The 17,264-nt window shown below is 45.7% G+C and overlaps 1 protein-coding gene across 1 annotated transcript in view; it reads right to left on the bottom strand.

The window, feature by feature from the left end:
* Nucleotides 1-4,258: 4,258 nt before the first annotated feature.
* The window catches only part of LOC139161149 (protein Daple-like), a 34,865-nt gene continuing 21,859 nt past the window's right edge, over nt 4,259-17,264 (bottom strand). The window contains exons 3-4 of the mRNA XM_070739939.1: nt 6,904-7,012; nt 4,259-4,264 (exon numbers count right to left, since the gene is read on the bottom strand). Of these exons, the coding sequence (XP_070596040.1) occupies nt 4,259-4,264; nt 6,904-7,012 (115 nt within the window). The remainder of the gene's footprint in view (nt 4,265-6,903; nt 7,013-17,264) is intronic.

The following is a 17,264-nucleotide window of genomic DNA, read 5'->3' as shown; positions in this document are numbered from 1 at the left end:
GGATGTCTTGCAGCCTGCATTGTGTCGATGACCTTCTCTGGTAGCTTCAATCCTCATAACCTGACCCGTTCAAATGCCAAACGGTCAGTTGAAGCCACTGGGGATCGGGATGTTGAAGTTCCCCTTGGCTGAGCAATATCAGGTAGTCCGGGATCCTCCAGGGCGGTGACACCGATAGTGCCACCAGGTCAGAGAACCACGGCTGTCGAGGCCAGTGAGGGGCTACTAACGACACCTCCGCCCTCTCTCGCAGGAGTTTTTCCACCACTCGTGGTATCAGATTCGTTGGTGGGAACGCGTACAGCAGTCCTGGCGGCCAGGATGTCCGGAGAGTGTTGACCTCCTCTGCTCCTGGCTGTGGGAATCGAGAGTAGAACCTTGGAAGCTGGGCGTTCTGGGAGCTGGCGAAAAGATCCACCAGCGGAAGGCCAAACCGCTTCACTGCCTGTTGAAAAAGGCCCGGGTCCAACTTCCACTCTGACTGGTCCAAGGTGGACCGACTCAGCCAGTCTGCTTGTGTATTGCTGATTCCCGCGATGTGTTCTGCTGTTAGGGACCATAGATGTTGTTCGGCCCAAAGAAAGAGAGCCTCCGTCTCCTCCATGAGACGCTGCGACCTTGTGCCCCCTTGATGATTCAGGTGGGCCCTGGTCGCCACGTTGTCCGTAAGCACCAACACGTGCTGATGTTGAACCAGAGGTGCAAATGTCTGTAGAGCCAAGAATACCGCTCTTAATTCCAGGAAGTTTATGTTGCCCGAGGTAAGGTCTTCCGTCGTCCACAGTCCCTGAGCCATGTGAGCTCCAACATGGGCACCCCATCCGGTAAGACTGGCATCGGTGGTTAGGATGATCTGGTCCCTTGTCTGGAAGGGAGATCCTCTGCTGATTGCTGCCGATGTCCACCATTTTAGGGAGTCCCTGACCCTCAGGGGTAAATGGACCCGTCTGTGGGAATGACTCACCTTGGTCCTTTGAACAGGAAGGAGGAACCATTGCAATGTCCTGATATGGAACCTGGCCCATGGAACGATGCCAATGGCGGATACTAGGGTTCCCAGTACCTTTGACAGCAACGAAAACGGGACTGGTCCCCGCTGGATACTGGCTATCAAATGTCTGATGTTGTTTTGCCTCTCTTGTGAGAGTGACACAGTGCCCTCCTGAGTGTCTATAATCACTCCCAAGTGTAGGAGCCTGGTGGTAGGTGTCAACTGGCTTTTTTCCACATTGACTGTGAACCCGTGGAGTTCCAGCGTATGCAGTGTCTCGATGAGATCTCTCTCTGCTGCTAGTCTGGACCTGGACAAAATGAGTATATCGTCCAGGTAGGCCATGAGCCTGATGGATCGAGCTCTAAGAGCTTCGTAAACGTTCATGGGGCCGATGACAGGCCGAACGGCATGGCTCTGTATTGGTAGTGTCGTCCCTCGGTGCAAAATCGAAGGAATCTGCGGTGGTCCGGATGGATCGGGACATGCAAGTAGGCCTCCTTGAGGTTTATGGATGTTAACGTGTCCTGTTTTCGGATGGATGCTAGAATGGTCTACAGCGAGTGCATCCTGAACCTCCGGTATTTTATAAAGAGGTTCAGTTACTTCAGGTTAAGAATCAACCTGCAGCCTCCTGAGGATTTGGGAACGATAAAAATTATGGAGTAGAACCCCTTGCCCTCCTCCTGCTGCGGAACCGCTTCTATTGCTCGGATGTCTAGCAGGTGTGAAATTTCCCTGCGCAGTTGTAGTTTCTTTTGAATGTCCTTTATGAGTGGGCAGTGTAAAAAGCGGCTTGGCGGTGGCTGTACGAATTCCAGCCTGAGCCCTTGTGTGACTGTAGCCAGAGCCCATTGGTCGGAGGAAGTTGATTGCCAGGCCCTGCCAAAGTCCTGCAGTTTTCCTCCTAGGGGTTGAAGTGCGGCCGAGTCACTTCGTGCGTTTGAACCCTCTTGGGGTATTTCCGCGAAAGGGTCTTCTGGACTGATGATAGCCTCTCTGTCTGTCCTGAAAGGCGCCGCGGTCGCTCCTATAGGTCTGCTGATTGTATTGGCCTTGGGAAAAGGAGCGTTGGCCCTGGTTAGAAGCCGTGTTAGGGTCCCATCGAAAGGACTGACGCCGTGAATACGGAGTGAACCTTCTGTCCGGCCGTCTGTTGGCTCTAGGGAGGACCTTCCTCTTATCCTTGTCCTCCACTAGGACCTTCTCTAACAGATCTCCAAAGAGGGTGGAACCCTGGAAGGGGCCGGAGGCCAGGCGCCATTTAGACTTAAGATTGGCCTGCCAGTTTCTCAGCCACAAAAGGCGGCGTGATGACAACGTGGTTGCCATGCTCCTCGTGGAAAATTTGGCTGCGTGAAGGGTGGCGTCCGCCGAAAACTTGGTCGCCGCCAATAATTTACTTAAGTCCTGGCGGAGATGCCCGTCTTCGGGCCCCAGTCGAGATTGCATCTCTTTGATCCACATTAGTGACGCTCGATTGATAAACAACGCGGCTGCTGCTGCCCTGAATCCCCAGCCGGACATCAGGTGCGCCTTGCGCAGCAACGTTTCCGCTTTTCTCTCCTCCGGTCTGAGGCTTTCCCCGGTCTCCGAGGGAACCAAGGCGCTGGAGACCAGCGTCACGACCGGCTGGTCGATTGGTGGGAATTCAAGCAGCTTTTCCACCTCCTCGTTGAAGGTGTAAAATTTTCTCTCGATGTTGGAAGGGCCCTGTGCCGCCGCTGGTTGCTGCCACGGCCTCTTTATGCCCTTTACGAATATGCCTGAAGCAGGAAAATGGTCGGACTCGGGTTGGGGTTCGTCCAGTAGCGAGGCTGAGGTTTGTTCCGACTCAGCGGCCTCTGCTGCTTTGGCAGCGCCCGGAAGGTTCATTACCTGCTTGGCCTTAGATAGTAAGGTTCTGAACAACGCCGGTTTAAACAGGCCAACCGAGGGTGGCTGCTCCAGTGCATTTTCATCCTCTGAAAGGCCAAATTCCGGATCACTGTCCTCAAACTGATCCTGTTCTTCTAACAAGGATCCCAAACCCGAAGGGGGCGGTGCCGACCAAGAACCCATCGTTTGCTGGGGGGGTCTCCCGTACTGTTGAGCCCCCGGTGCCACATTCTGTGAGTATGCATTCAGGATGAGGTCCTGCAGATCTGGAGGCAAATTTTGCCACGCCCCAGGCTGGGATCGCAAGCCCACTGCAGTAGGGGTGAAAGTGGCTGCTGGCCTCTGGTAGCTCCCTCCAGTAGGGCCCGCTGAACCTGGTCTAGCCCATGATGTGCTGGGGGAAGGCATGCTCTGAGGCAGGGGCAGGACTTGCCGGTCTGGAGACCAATCTCCTGCTGTTGTCACCCCTGTAGGCCCGAAGGTAGTTGATGATAAGGGGTCTGAAGAATGTCTCTGGCCCAGAGGGAGCCCCGCTGGGGATGCATGCAATGCTGCCTCAAGCTTTTTCTCCAGCGCTTTAATGCACTTCTCAGCCTCTTTGATGGAGGAAGAGGAGGCAGATGAGTGGGATTTTGCCTTTTCCTTAGGCTTCCCCTTAACTTTCTCCTTAGAAAGGGCAGGAGAACTCGGGGCATCTTTTCCTTGAGTCTCCTCCATAGTACTCACGACTGCCAGGCAATGTAATTCACGCTTTCTTGCCTTCTGACCTCCGGTAGTTTATCAGGCCCACCTTGTCAGCACAATACAGAGAAAAAATGGCGCCCTGGGTTGCCCGGGATTTGCGCTTGCGCACTAGGGCGTCCCAGCCCGTTCGCGCCTAATTGGCCTGCCGCCAGCCAATTTCGCACCCAAAAGACGCTTGCCGCCTTAATCAGCCCCAAACATGGCGGCGCCCAGCCTCCGCGGCTCCGTGGGCTGTTGCCTGGGGCTCCCCGACCTTGAGGCCTCCCAGTCTGGGTCTGACTGCCCGGGGGACTGGTTCCGTGCCCTTAGTGACCGCTGTTTTGGTCCCGCTGGCATCAGCGGTTTCGGCGGCTGCGGCTGTCCCTCTAGCAGCTCGCCGCGCTATTCCTCATCAGTTGTGAGGCGCTCGGCTCCGTCTCTCTAAGCTGCCGATTTACGAGCCGGCTTCAAGCCTCCCAGGGGGGGGCGGACCCCCCCACCTTCGGCTGACAGCCTCGGTATGGCCTCGGAGACCAGGGACCCCCAGGCTGGACGCTCCTCTACGGGGTGTTCCCTCTGGGGGAATGCAATACCCCTGAGGAGGTTCGTTGGGGGTGGTGCTCGCTGAGGGCAGAGACCCCAGACCGTCTGAATCCTCTTGTGTCTTCACGCCTGAAAAACAAAGCAAAGGGATTAAAACGGTAAAGCAGAAAACAACTCATTCACAATTTATTTTATATTATTAAAATCTTAAGCCACAACTCAGTATGTCTCTACTCAGTGACTGAGTTTTTAAAACTGGCTCATGGGGAGAGCAGAGGGGGCGGTGCTCAATTAATATGTAAATTTCTAACTCAGTCTCTACCAATAGGATTGGAGTAATACCCCATGTTGGACTCTCCTTCCAGATGCAATGGAGAATAGCTTGTTATTGCTTTTGGGGGGAATTTTTTCAACTTCTACTCCTATGTTACAGTTTCCCATCCAAACACAAGTCAGACCTCACTTAGAATCCAAAATTAGAGAATGTCTGTCAGATATAAAAGTAAGCATGTGCATATTAATTACTAGTAAAGTAGAATAAAATAATGTGGAATGTTTTTGGATAGTAGAAACCATTTTTATTTTGTTATTAATTCAGCTTAAATTAAAAACAGAAAAATAAAATCAACTGGATTTGATCACATTATGCTTCAAATTTTGTTTCTAATCTTCTCTTATATACAACGACAGCTTTAGGGTCATCATCCATCTCTATCAATGTACAGGAAAGTTGTACTAGAATGTGTGGATGACTGTAAGGGATGAAGGGAAGAGATGCTTCCTGGGAAACAATTAAGTGAGAGAGGGAAAAGTCTCCATTGGCTTAATGGTCATAGAAAGAAATTTAGACCTGCTCCAATGGACCGAGCAATTAAAAGAGAACAATGTGGCTTCAGTCTTGCAATATACTGTTAATGTAGCTTTATAATACAGTAGAATTAACTCATCTAGTCATGTTTCCTGTCTGATTTATCTGCAAGGGCTGACAAGATTACAGGAAGTCTTTTTAAAGGATATAATTTTGAATAGAGATAATATTCTTGAAAGTTAAAATCATATTTCCCTTTAGTACTCATATTCTGATCATTCTGATAACAAAGATACTTATCAAGACTTTATATAGGGATATGTTTTATAAATGGAAACAAAATAAACATTACAAATTAGCTGATTATAGTTTACTGGATTATATATCAGATCATACAGAAATCAGGATTCCCCTACCAATTTAAGTCTGAGTGTTAATGCTGATGAAATAATGGTAGACTGTGTTATAGCAATTAATCATCTGATCAATCTGAAACTAAATATACACTGCTGGATAATTTGAGTGGTATGAAGTTCAGATTGTTCAACCATAAAGTAATGTTCAAGTTCTAGATGTGCTCATCCAGGTGAATAGTAAATGTTAGATAAGGACCAGTGATTTGCTCTTGCTAATAATAACATGTCATTATGATACTTTATTTAACTTTACACTGCCAATGCCACCTCCATACAGAAGAATTTAGTTATGTACATTCTATTTTTGTCCTGACCTTAGGGTTTTTCATGTAAAAAATATTAATAGTTATCAATTTTATATAACTTCACATGACTTTTATTAAAAAAGACTGACATTACTCATACTATAAAAGTTTGTACCAGTTGAGCTACACATATTATACAATTTAAAAACATGCAGGAAAATTTAAATTCACATTTTAATCTGTTACGGATATGTACTTTCCATGTAATCATGTAATAAGTGTATGTCTAGCTGATGAGAGCATAACAAGTTCGACATAGATCTATACTAGGCTCCCTTCCTTTTCACTTATCAGCAAAAATATGTAACCATGCAAATTATAGTTTGTCAACTATAAATAAAAAATTATCTGCCTTGGAATGAACTCTGCATAGGGCCAAGAGACAAAAGGAAAGGAAAGTTGCTTCCTCTCATATTTGGGAATACCAGGGTGATTTCGACAGAAAACAACCATATCTACAGTGATCCCCCGGTCATTGTGAGGGTTCCGTTCCAGGAACCCCCGCAATGATCGGTTTTTCGCAAAGTAGCGCTGCGGAAGTAAAAACACCATCTGCGCATGCGCAGATGGTGTTTTTACTTCCGCAGCGCTAGCGAGGAGCCGAAGATTGGGGTTCCTGGGAAGGGGACTCAGCTGGGAAGCGGCGCTGGGGTTTCCCCACCGCCCACGCAAACTCCTCGCTGCCGCTCGCCTGCCCTTCGCCTGCCCACGCCGCTCGCTCGCGCCGCTTCCCAGCTGAGTCCTGAAGCCAATTCGCTTCAGGACTCAGCTGGAAAGCGGCGAGAATGAACGGCGTGGGCGGGCGAAGGGCGCGCGGGCGGGCGCGCGGGCAGGCAGGTGGCGGACAAGCCGTTCGCCCACGCCGTTCATTCTCGCCGCTTCCCAGCTGAGTCCTGAAGCCAATTCGCTTCAGGACTCAGCTGGGAAGCGGCGCGAGCGAACGGCGTGGGCGGGCGAAGGGCGGGCGAGCGGCAGCGAGGAGTTTGCGTGGGCGGTGGGGAAACTCCTCGCTGATGCCCGCTGCTCGCCCTCCCGCCAGCAAGAGGGGGAAGACCTAGGGAAGCCGCCCAGCAGCTGATCTGCCAGGCGCCATCTACGCATGCGTGCCCATAGAAAAAAAGGGCGCACATGCGCAGATGGTGTTTTTACTTCCGGGTTGCAAAATCGCCATATAGCCGTTTCGCAATGATCGGGATCGCAATACCCGGGGGATCACTGTATATCTATATAGAGATATACCTGATAATAGGTTTTGATGTTCCTGACCAAAATGGTTAGGTTTTGAATCCGTAGGTTTACATCATTGTTGACATGCTCATTGAAGCGTTGGTTTGTTGGCCGTGGATCTCTAGAAGAAAAAGATTAGTATTTAGAAGAGTTACACCAATTTGAAAATTAAACAGTTTAAATAAAATATTATTAAAACATTTGCTGACTTAAAACTTTTTCACATTAACCTGCTGCTCAAAACACATGGGAGGGTTAACAGAATGGATTGATAGAATTCTTGTTAAGGCTCATGTCATGGATCTTATCCACTTCCCCCAAATACAGTAGTACACATAAGCAATTGGAGAACTTGGACATCCAACCTTAAATATGCTGCAATGTAACTCCTGTACTCTCCAAGAGTTCTTAGAGTTGTAGTCTGATATTTCTGAAAAGTATCGATGTTGCATCAGGCATTGAATGATGATAGTTCAGAAATGTCAGTGTAATTTAGTCTACTCATTTTCTCAGTGTGGTAGTTTCAATGCTAATCCACAGTCCTGGCATTTCCTCCCATCCAAATACTTAAATAGGCCCAACTTTTCATGGTTTCTGATCTTACAAGGCTAGCAGAATCTTCTTCCCTGTGTACATGGTTCACTATATAGACTGAATTTTCATTGATGGAGTATCATTTTATAATTCCATTCTCCAACTGTGCGCTATCATAAATCATACAATTTGTACAATTAATTATATACCCTGTATCTGTATGTATATTTGCTTATAAATCATTCACATTAGGATGAAAATTTCATCTAGACCAGTTATTTCTCAACCTTTGGTTAATTTGAGATGTATGGGCTTCAAGATCACACATCTGGATTTTGCCAGGGGTCTAGATAAAAATTAATGATGGAAAATAGTATCGATATAATCTGCAGATGAAAGAACGTGATTTTTAAATGTAATAGAACAGAATTCTTTATTGGCCAAGTGTGATTGGACATGGACACACTAGGAATTTGTCATTGGTGCATATACTCTCAGTGACACATAAAAATACAAGATACATTTGTCAAGAATGTATGACACAATGATTGTCATAGGATACAAGCAATCAGGAAACAATCAATCGTAAGGATACAAGCAACAAGCTGCAGCCATACAGTCATAAGTGGGAGGAGATGGGTGATAGGAACAATGAGAAGACTAATAATAATAATAATGCAGCCTTAGTGAATAGTTTGACAGTGTTGAGGGAATTATTTGTTTAGTATGATGGCATTCAGGAAAAACTGTTCTTGTGTCTAATGCACAATGTGTACAATGATGTATAGCATCATTTTGAGGGTAGGGGTTGAAACAATTTATGTCCAGAATGTGTGGGGTCAGTAATTGTTTTCATGGCCCTCTTTTTGACTCATGGCCCTCTTTTTGACTCATACAGTATACAAGTCCTCAATGGAAGGCAGGTTGGCAGTAATTGTTTTTTTCTATAGTTCTGATTATAATCAGAAAAATAATCAATAAGCAAGCAATACTGGTGCTTATTGTCCACTTTCAGAAATGACTAAAGGACAGTTTACACAAGTCTGAACATAATTTCTTAGATCAGTGTTTCTCAACATTGGCCATTTTAAGATGGATGGACTCCCACTTTAAGATGGGTGGACTCCCAGAATTCTAAGAGTTCAAATTCACCCATCTTAAAATGGCCAAGGTTGTGAAACACTGTCCTAGATCATATTAGCATGTAGATCAGGCAAAATGACATCTTCATTATATCTAGCTAATTATATTTACAATGCACAAAACCTAATCACAATAGTAGTTAAGTAATACAGCTTAAGAGCAACATGTATAATAATGGCAGACATTCACCTTGAATAGGGCTTGTTTTAAGTTAAATCACTTTCCTAACACCTTATTTGGAGTTTCATTCAATAGTTAAGAATGCTAGACTTTGAAGACCCAAGTTGAAATCCTCAAATAGCTATTAAAAATGCATTGAATGACTTTTGCATTAGTAATCTCTCTCATTCCAACTTGTTCCATTATTGTAATATGACAGAATATGGGATATAAATGCAAAAGAAAAACACCCCCTCACCCGTAATCATAGATTTTGTTATAAGTCATTAATCAAGTCTACTGACTATGAGACTCAAGTTAGCATTTAGTTACTAATATTTTAAATGTATATTATATTATGCTAATAATATAAAAATATTCACAAACCATACAAGAATTCAGTCTTGGACAAATATGAGAAAAATAAGCACACATAATTCAGAGACAACTTCCATGATGATGGAGAAAGAAATGCTGTTGTAACCACAGAGGCTACATCAATGGTACAGCTGGAGACCTGCCCAGAGCTGGCAGCAGAAGGACATTTTCCTGCCCTGCCTCAGGCCACTGTCTTAACAGGAGGAATTAAGTATGCAGACAAGTGAGGAAGGCAGTCATTCACTAACCAAAGAAAAGGTGTAATTAAGAGACGTTTAATACAATTCACCCTCATGACAGATATCAAATGCAAAATAATAATTTAAAGAATCGTAGGAAGTGATGGCAAAAACAGGTGCCTCAGGCTTTAAAAAGATGTCTGGAAAAGATTACTACTTACAACTTTGGAATCTAGATTGTTAAAGCAGCTTCACTGCAAAAGATACAACTTGGCCGTGAAGCAGCTAGATGGACTGTCAACCTAAAATTTGTAACTCCTCTTTTCTCTCAAGAGACCTCAGTTTTATTAAATTCTAGCCAAAAGGGCTGCCATATCTGATAGTGAAATGGAAGAAACAGAGATGTTATGGCCAATGTAAGATATGGAACAAGGAGTAGTTTATATACTTGTCGTTTCTCTTATCATCCACCATGTAAACACAATCAAACTTTGAAAAAGGGAGAAAGATTCCCTTCATACTGTTATATCAATGAGGAAAGCATTAGATACAGAAAGAAAAGTAGCATTCTGGGCAACTTGACAGCTAAGGCTATATTATGTATTTTCTATTGAATAGGCAATGGAAAAATTGGCTTGATTCCTTCCCAAATGCTGGAGTTTGCTTTTCTGCTCCGAGAAGCAAAGGTCTGCTATTCATTAATATCAGCATTCTTAAACATTTGCCCCATGGACTATTTTGCACCACTTGGCATTATCTCAGCTTAAGCTGGGGCCTGTCCAAACCGGCACTCCTCCTCCCTCTAGCTTTAGGGTGAGAAGTATGGCTCCATACCCAGGTGGGATAGGCTAAAGCTGTAAGAAGATAATCAGAGAAAGGTTAAGACTTTTTATTGACACTTTTGCTTTGGTGGCCCCTTCTCTCCATAAAAATAGCAATACGTATATTAAAATGTGTGTTTCATATGATTTTTATTTAAAACATTTGCATAGCTACCCAACTAAGGTTTCACATTTAGGCAAGAAAAACAAAATGCACAGGTACAGTATATGTGGTATTTTGCTCAATAGTAGTGAGAGGGAATAGGCGTTGATTGCTTACCTGAACACCTCTTCTCGTACGATGAGCGGGTACAGCAGTCACGTGGGTTGCGGACCAAGCCTAGTCTTTAAAAAGCCTGCTGGATCTGCCCCTTCCCCAGAATTCATGAATCTGTAGACTTAGGCTCAAGTGTGGTGGCTCAACAGTGTTCAACTCTCATGATAGGAAAAGAGACAGGTTAAAGGAATAATCATGGTTAGAAAGGAAAAAAAAACAGGGAGGGAAGTGACTGCTCTGCCCAATCATCGTACAAGAAGAGGCGTCCGGGTAAGCAATCAATGCCTATTCTCCGTACTGAGAGAGCGGGTCCAGCAGTCACGTGGGACATACCCAATAAATGAGTCCCTAGGGAGGGATTAGTTCAGTATTGTGAGAGATAACGGATTGGAGGACTCTTCTGCCGAAGGCAGCATCCACTTAAGCGCAAGAGTCAATTTTGTAATGCCTTATGAAAGAATTTGGAGAGGCTCAAGTGGCTGCTTTGCAGACTTCTTCCAATGGAGCTTCAGTTGCCCATGCGGCAGATGTGGCTGCACTTCTTGTGGAGTATGTTGTGATACTTCTAGGTATGCTGAGGGAAACTGACTCATAAGCCTTTGAGATAGTCCTTCGAATCCAATGACTTATTACGGTTTAGGATACCTTGGATCCCAGAGATCTGGGATGGTAGGCCACAAATAGGGCTTCAGACCTCCGAATGGATCTCATTTGTTGGATATAGATTCTCAGAGCTCTGGTGAGATCTAAGATGCGCCATCTGACCGCAAGATGATGGTTCTGGTTGGAACAAAAGGAAGGCAACACAATGTTCTGGGATCTGTGGAACATGGAACTGACCTAGGGTAGAAAGGTGGGGTCCAGGCGCAGGACTACTTTGTCCGAATGGAACTGGCATAGATCCTGCCAAATGGAAAGGGCTGCCAATTCTGAGTTGCATCAGGCAGATGTTATCGCCACCAGGAATGCTACCTTGTAAGATAGGTATCTGAAGGATGTTGATCTTAGGGGTTCGTATGTTGCCTGAGTGAGGGAATGGAGAACCCGCGGTAAGTCCCAGGATGGGTATCTGTGAACCTTGGAAGGCCTGAGGTTCAAAATACCTCTTAGAAATTCTTGAATTTCCGGAAAGGAGCAGAGTGGTTGTCTGCAAGACCCTGCTAGGACCAAAGATAAAGCAGCCAGATGACGTTGGATGGTGCTGGATGAGAGGCCTTGATGGAACCCCTTTATGAGGAAGGCTACGATCCTGTGAATGGGAATGCACAGGGGGGATAGATCCTCCTGTGAGCACCATTGGTGAAACATGGACCAGGTATGGTCCTAAATCCTGTTGGTGGAAACTCTTCTGGCTTTAAGGATTATTTCTATAGTGTCCGGGTCGTAGCCTTGCAGATCTAAGTCATGCCAGATAATAGCCAGGCGGTGAGGTGGAACCACTCCAGATCTGGATGGTGAGAGGTCCCCTGCCACAACATATCCTCCGAAATGGGGAGTTGCCAGGGGTCCTGGATGGATAGACGTTGTAGGTCCATGAACCAGGGCCGGTGTGGCCAGTGAGGGACTATCAGAATCACCTGGGCCTTCTCGAGGATGATTTTGTCGATCACATCTGGGAGAATTGGAATTGGAGAGAAGGCGTAAAGCAGCTCTCGAGGCCAAGGAATTCTGAGTGCATTTGTCTCCGCTCTCGGGGATGGGAACCTGGAGTAGATTTGAGGGAGTTGAGCATTGGACGCGGTCGCAAATAGGTCTAGCAATGGGTGACTGAATCTGAGGCAGGTTTGCTGAAACAGAGCTGGATGAAGGCCCCACTCTCCTGGATCCAGAGTCAACCTGGAAAGCCAATCCGCCTGCACACTGAGGACCCCCTAATGACTGTAGATGTCTCTTTGTCCAGAGACCTAGTTTCAGGGCTTCCCTCAACAGGGCCTTTGACCTGGTGCCCCCTTGTCTGCAAACATGATTCTTTGTAGCTATATTGTCCGTGAGAATCAGGACGTGTTGATTGATGATGTGTGGTTTGAATTGCTTGAGGGCCAACGACACTGCTCTCAATTCCAGCCAGTTGATAGTCATAAAAGAATAGCTCTAGAAAAGAAAGATGCTGCTGCTGCACACTTAATAGCCCAGGTATCCGCGAAGAAACACCTTTTGAGCATTTGCTCTAAGCGCTTGTCTTCTGGTTTTATCACCTCCTCTGCTTCACCAGGCATAGCAGCCGCAGAGTGTAGAGTCTTTACCAGGTCATCAGCTTTTGGACAGACAAGAAGGTCTTCATAAGATGGAGAAAGCTTTTATAGTTTCTTGTCTTTAGTTGTGGGATTGAAGCCAAAGGCTGGGTGGTCCCACTGCTTGAGCAGAGCATCTTTGAACAATTTGGGCATGGGGATGACCTCATTGTCTTCCTGGTCCTCCATGAAGTATGGTAAATTTTCTTCAGGAGGATCTGTGGAAGGAACAGATTGTTTATCTCGCCCGGCTAAGCCTGTGGAAACTCTTGCCTTGAATAGAAGTGATTTGAAGAGTTGAAATGGAAAAATCGCAGCCGAGGTTGGAATCTTGATTTAAGATTTCTCATCTTCTGACAGGCACTGGAATGGGTCATCCTTATCCTCTATGTCCATATCGTCGTTCTCATCCTGAGAAGGATCCGAGTCTTCATTAACTGGAATTCTGTAGGATGAGAAAGAACTCACGGGCCTAGGGGCGCGTGGAGGGGGACGAGAGTGAGAAGGCACATGCTTGGCATCAATGGCTTTAGATAAGGCAGAATACATAGATTGAAGCTCTGGAGAAAGATTAGTAATGGTAGCAGGTAAAGATGAAGATTCCCTGAAGGCCTGGGATGGGTCTGGCTTGGAGGGATCTTCCATAATGTCTGGCTCCTCTGGACCTAAGCCCCATAAATTAGGTTGGGGTCTGTTTAGGTTTGGCTCATCCAGAGAAAGCACAGGGACCCCAGAGGGAGGCAGGTTAGAAGCCTCTGGAGGGTCAGGGCTAATGTGCACTTGGGCCTGCACCTTTAAACATTTAGCCAATTTCTCATGTATTGTCTGCAGAACTTGGTCCCTTCTCTTCCCAGCCCTGGTGGGTCTAGCCATTGTAGGGGCTCCCGAGGAAGAGGAGGAAGAGGAGGAAGAGGCATGTGGGATAGTATCAATTTCATCGCCAGTAGGCCTAACCTCTCTGGGACCTTTAGAAGTGCCTCTCTTGGGAAACGAAATCATGGCCTGAACAAATTACAGGGACAAGACTTGAGCCAAAATTTGGTGGGAGAAGCTTTCTAGGGCAATGTTCCCAAGAGGAAGGGGGCCCCTGCTCCTAGGCCCAGGAGCGTCTGCAACTCACAGTCAAGAATACCAGAATTCGTGCCAGGGAGTGCAGAAGGGCAGGCCTCTCTAACCTTAATCAAAGTAAACCAAGGCACACTGGAGGCCTAGCCAGGGAGAAAAGGCCTGAGGATCTCACAGCTTACTCCAGGGCCAAGCGGCGGACTTAATGGCACCAGGCGGGACACGCATGGGCGATCTGCAAGTGCCGGAATTACTGGGCACTGAGGGCCTTCGCACCAAAATAAACCGCTCTGACGCTTTTGTAAACGGAGGGAAGGCTAAAGTCCGGGGGACAATCAAGGGAAGCTTGCTAATAGTCCCACACCACAGGAGGAAAAAAGCCCTTTTTTAACAATCCTTAACTTGCCGGTAAACCTCCTGGCCGATTAGATTTGCAAGAAAATACAATCCGGCAGCAGCACGAGCAGGGTTTTTTGAAAAAACAGCTATAGCCGCACTGCGGCTTCTCCCTCGGCGCCAAGCCGACGCAAGCTTTAAGTAAAATACAATAGCAAATTTTACTTATCTGAATAGAAAGAAGATGAAGGGAAGGTGTTTTCAGAGAGGAACGAGCCACCACAAGTCCTGCTGGATCGCAGGACCAAGCGAATTCTGAGGAAGGGGCGGATCCAGCAGGCTTTTTAAAGACTAGGCTCGGTCCTCCACGGATTGGACAGTGAGCAACCCACGTGACTGCTGGACCCGCTCTCTCAGTACGGAGAACTTGGGAGTCCTAATGGACGTTTAAATATGAGCCAACAGTGTGCAGTAGCTGCCAAAAAAACAACACAGTTCTAGGCTGCATTAACAGAGGGACAGAATCAAGATCACGAGAACTGTTAATGCAACTTTATAATGTCTTGGTAAGGCCACATTTTGAATACTGCATTCAGTTTTGGTCACCATCATATAAACAAGATGTTGAGACTCTAGAAAGAGTGCAGAGAAGAGCAAGAAAGATAATTAGGGGACTGAAGTCTAAAACATATGAAAAACGCTTGCAGGAATTGGGTATGTCTAGTTTAATGAAAAGAAGGACTAGGGGAGGCATGATAGCAGTGTTCCAATATCTCAGGGGCTGCCACAAAGAAGAGGGAGTCAACCTATTCTCCAAAGCACCTGAAGGTGGAACAAGAAGCAATGGGTGGAAACTAAACAAGGAGAGAAGCAACTTAGAACTAAGGAGTAATTTCATAATAGTTAGAACAATTAATCAGTGGAAAAGCTTGCCTCCAGAAGTTGTGAATGCTCCAACACTGGAGGTTTTTAAGAAGGTATTGGATAACCATTTGTCTGAGGTGGTATAAGGTTTCCTGTCTAAGCAGGGAGTTGGAACTAAAAGACAAACACACACATAGCAAAACCAAAAGTGTGGCAAGACAGCCATACCTCCCTGAGACAAGGAACATTCTCTCCTACTCTTAACCCTATCCTATCCCAGTTGCCAACTTTAAGATGACTGGACTTCAATTCCCAGAATTCTCCAGGCAGAATGAGTTAAAGTCTGAGTTGAAGTCCATAAAGTTTGTAAAGTCAGAACTCTGTCCCATTCCAAAGCCTAGAAAAGATTATCGTTTTAAGTGCTCTCCTGAAATTTAAAAGGATTGGTGGCCTGTAAGTCCTCCAGGAGGAGGTCCTCCCCATAGAGGAGAGACTGTAACAGAAAAGGCCCATAAAATGCCGATATTTAGGGGAAAGGACCTGGAGCATGTCCTTGTAGATCTGTGGTGTATCTTCAGAGTGATTATGCTGTAGTATTCATACTATGTTCACAGGTAATAAGTTAATTGGTTTAGTGTTCAAATGATGCACTTTTCTTGTTCGCTTTTTATTAAATGTGTTTTTTTAAAAAAATTGTGTTGTCATTACTAGTCAGAAGTGTAGTATCAAAAGATGAGAATTTTGGATTATCTTGGTAGCATTTAATATATGATTAAGCTTTTAATTTGAATAGTATGTGTATTTATTGTAGGTTATGTGTTTTATTTATCGGATATATTTTCAAGGAAAGAAAAGGGCAGACGTGAAAATAAGTAACTGCTCTTTCATTTCATATCTATGCAGCCTAATGGGTGCACTGCATCTAGTGACAGAGGAAGCTAGTTATAATGGTATTTTCTTGCAGGGTTATAGGCACAGTTGCCCCTCGACCTGCCCCAACAGGGTCTGGAAGCAATGGTTGTGGCAGATGAAACTGGCAGAAAGCAAGCACAACACTGGCATCATATAAGTGGAGGGGAAGAGAATGGCCAAGACCTGTTCTGGAAAGGAGGAGGAGGTGGCACCCCACCTGGAGCTTGAGTGCTTGAAGCTTCAGTCTTTCCAGCTGCTCTCCACATAACAATTCCCATCTGTCATGCTCCCTCCCCCCCCAAGCACAAACTGGAGCAAAAATGTTGTCTTCATATGATGCCCCTAAAATATATATTACCTCTTAGTTATCATCAGGATACCCTTCTTCATCAGATCTAAGGCGGACTATTTTAAGGCTGCATGCATTCACCAATTTTGCAAGCAGATGAGAGTGATTTGTGGTACATTTTTTCTCCTGCTGTCCAAAATGCAGCTGCTGGCAGGGCCCTTCTAACAGATGTTTAAAGAAACCTCTATGGATTATTGCAAAGCTGTCTTAGAACAGCTGCTAAATGTGTCTGTTAAGTATTAGCAGGTGCTGGGCTGCTCACACTCACAGGGTGTTAAGTACATTTTAATAAGAGTAGCAGGGGCAGGGATATGTAGGAAAAATAAACAGAAGTCAAGTGTAACATTACATTTATACACTGCACCGCATTGGTCCCTTGTAAATATCCTAAGCTTTCTTCCATCGGTATTGCTGGTGGCCCTCAAGGCTGGAAATGTTGGTTTAGACCGGCGTTGAAATCTACTTACCTTCCCCATCAGTTCGGAAGTCATGCATGCTTTTTCACCTTCTGTACATCTGCAGAAGGCTTTGTCCACACGCAGAGGGTTTAAAAAATGGCGATGTCTGGGCATGTGGGTGGGGTCATGCACTGATGCCAGTACAAGTTCTCCGAACCACCGGTACCCGCCACTATAGTTATGCCCAGACCGGGCCGAACCAGTAGCATTTCACCCCTGCTTTAGACCCAGTAAGACAATCTGACACAGAATGCAATACTACAGTACTCTTTTTAGAAAAAAATAGCTAGGAAAGTAATCTACAGTAGGTCAGTGATCACCAGCTGGTGGTCCATGAGAAAATTTTGATGGTCTGCAGAAAATTATTTGCTAAATCAGGGGTCCTTAAACTATGGCCCCTGGGCCAGATACGTGCAAAGAATGCTTGTGTTGCTGCAGAGTGTCTCGCCCTGAAGCTTACAGGCAAGGTTCTAAGCATGCCGCAGGCCGGATCCATCCTCAGGGCCTTGAGTTTGAAAACCCTGGTCTAAAGCTTAAGTCATAGATTTACAATACAAAATTCGTTAATCCATAAATGAAATAGCCTGTTATTTTGGATGCCTTTGACTACATTAACTGTATAGTCCTTGCTGACCTCCCAGAATCCCTTGTGATTCTGATACAAGTT

This window comes from Erythrolamprus reginae, chromosome 1 (genome assembly GCF_031021105.1).
Source record: "Erythrolamprus reginae isolate rEryReg1 chromosome 1, rEryReg1.hap1, whole genome shotgun sequence".
NCBI lineage: Eukaryota > Metazoa > Chordata > Lepidosauria > Squamata > Dipsadidae > Erythrolamprus > Erythrolamprus reginae.
The sequence above is the reverse complement of the archived record's forward strand: the minus strand, read 5'-3'. Positions and strand labels throughout refer to the sequence as shown.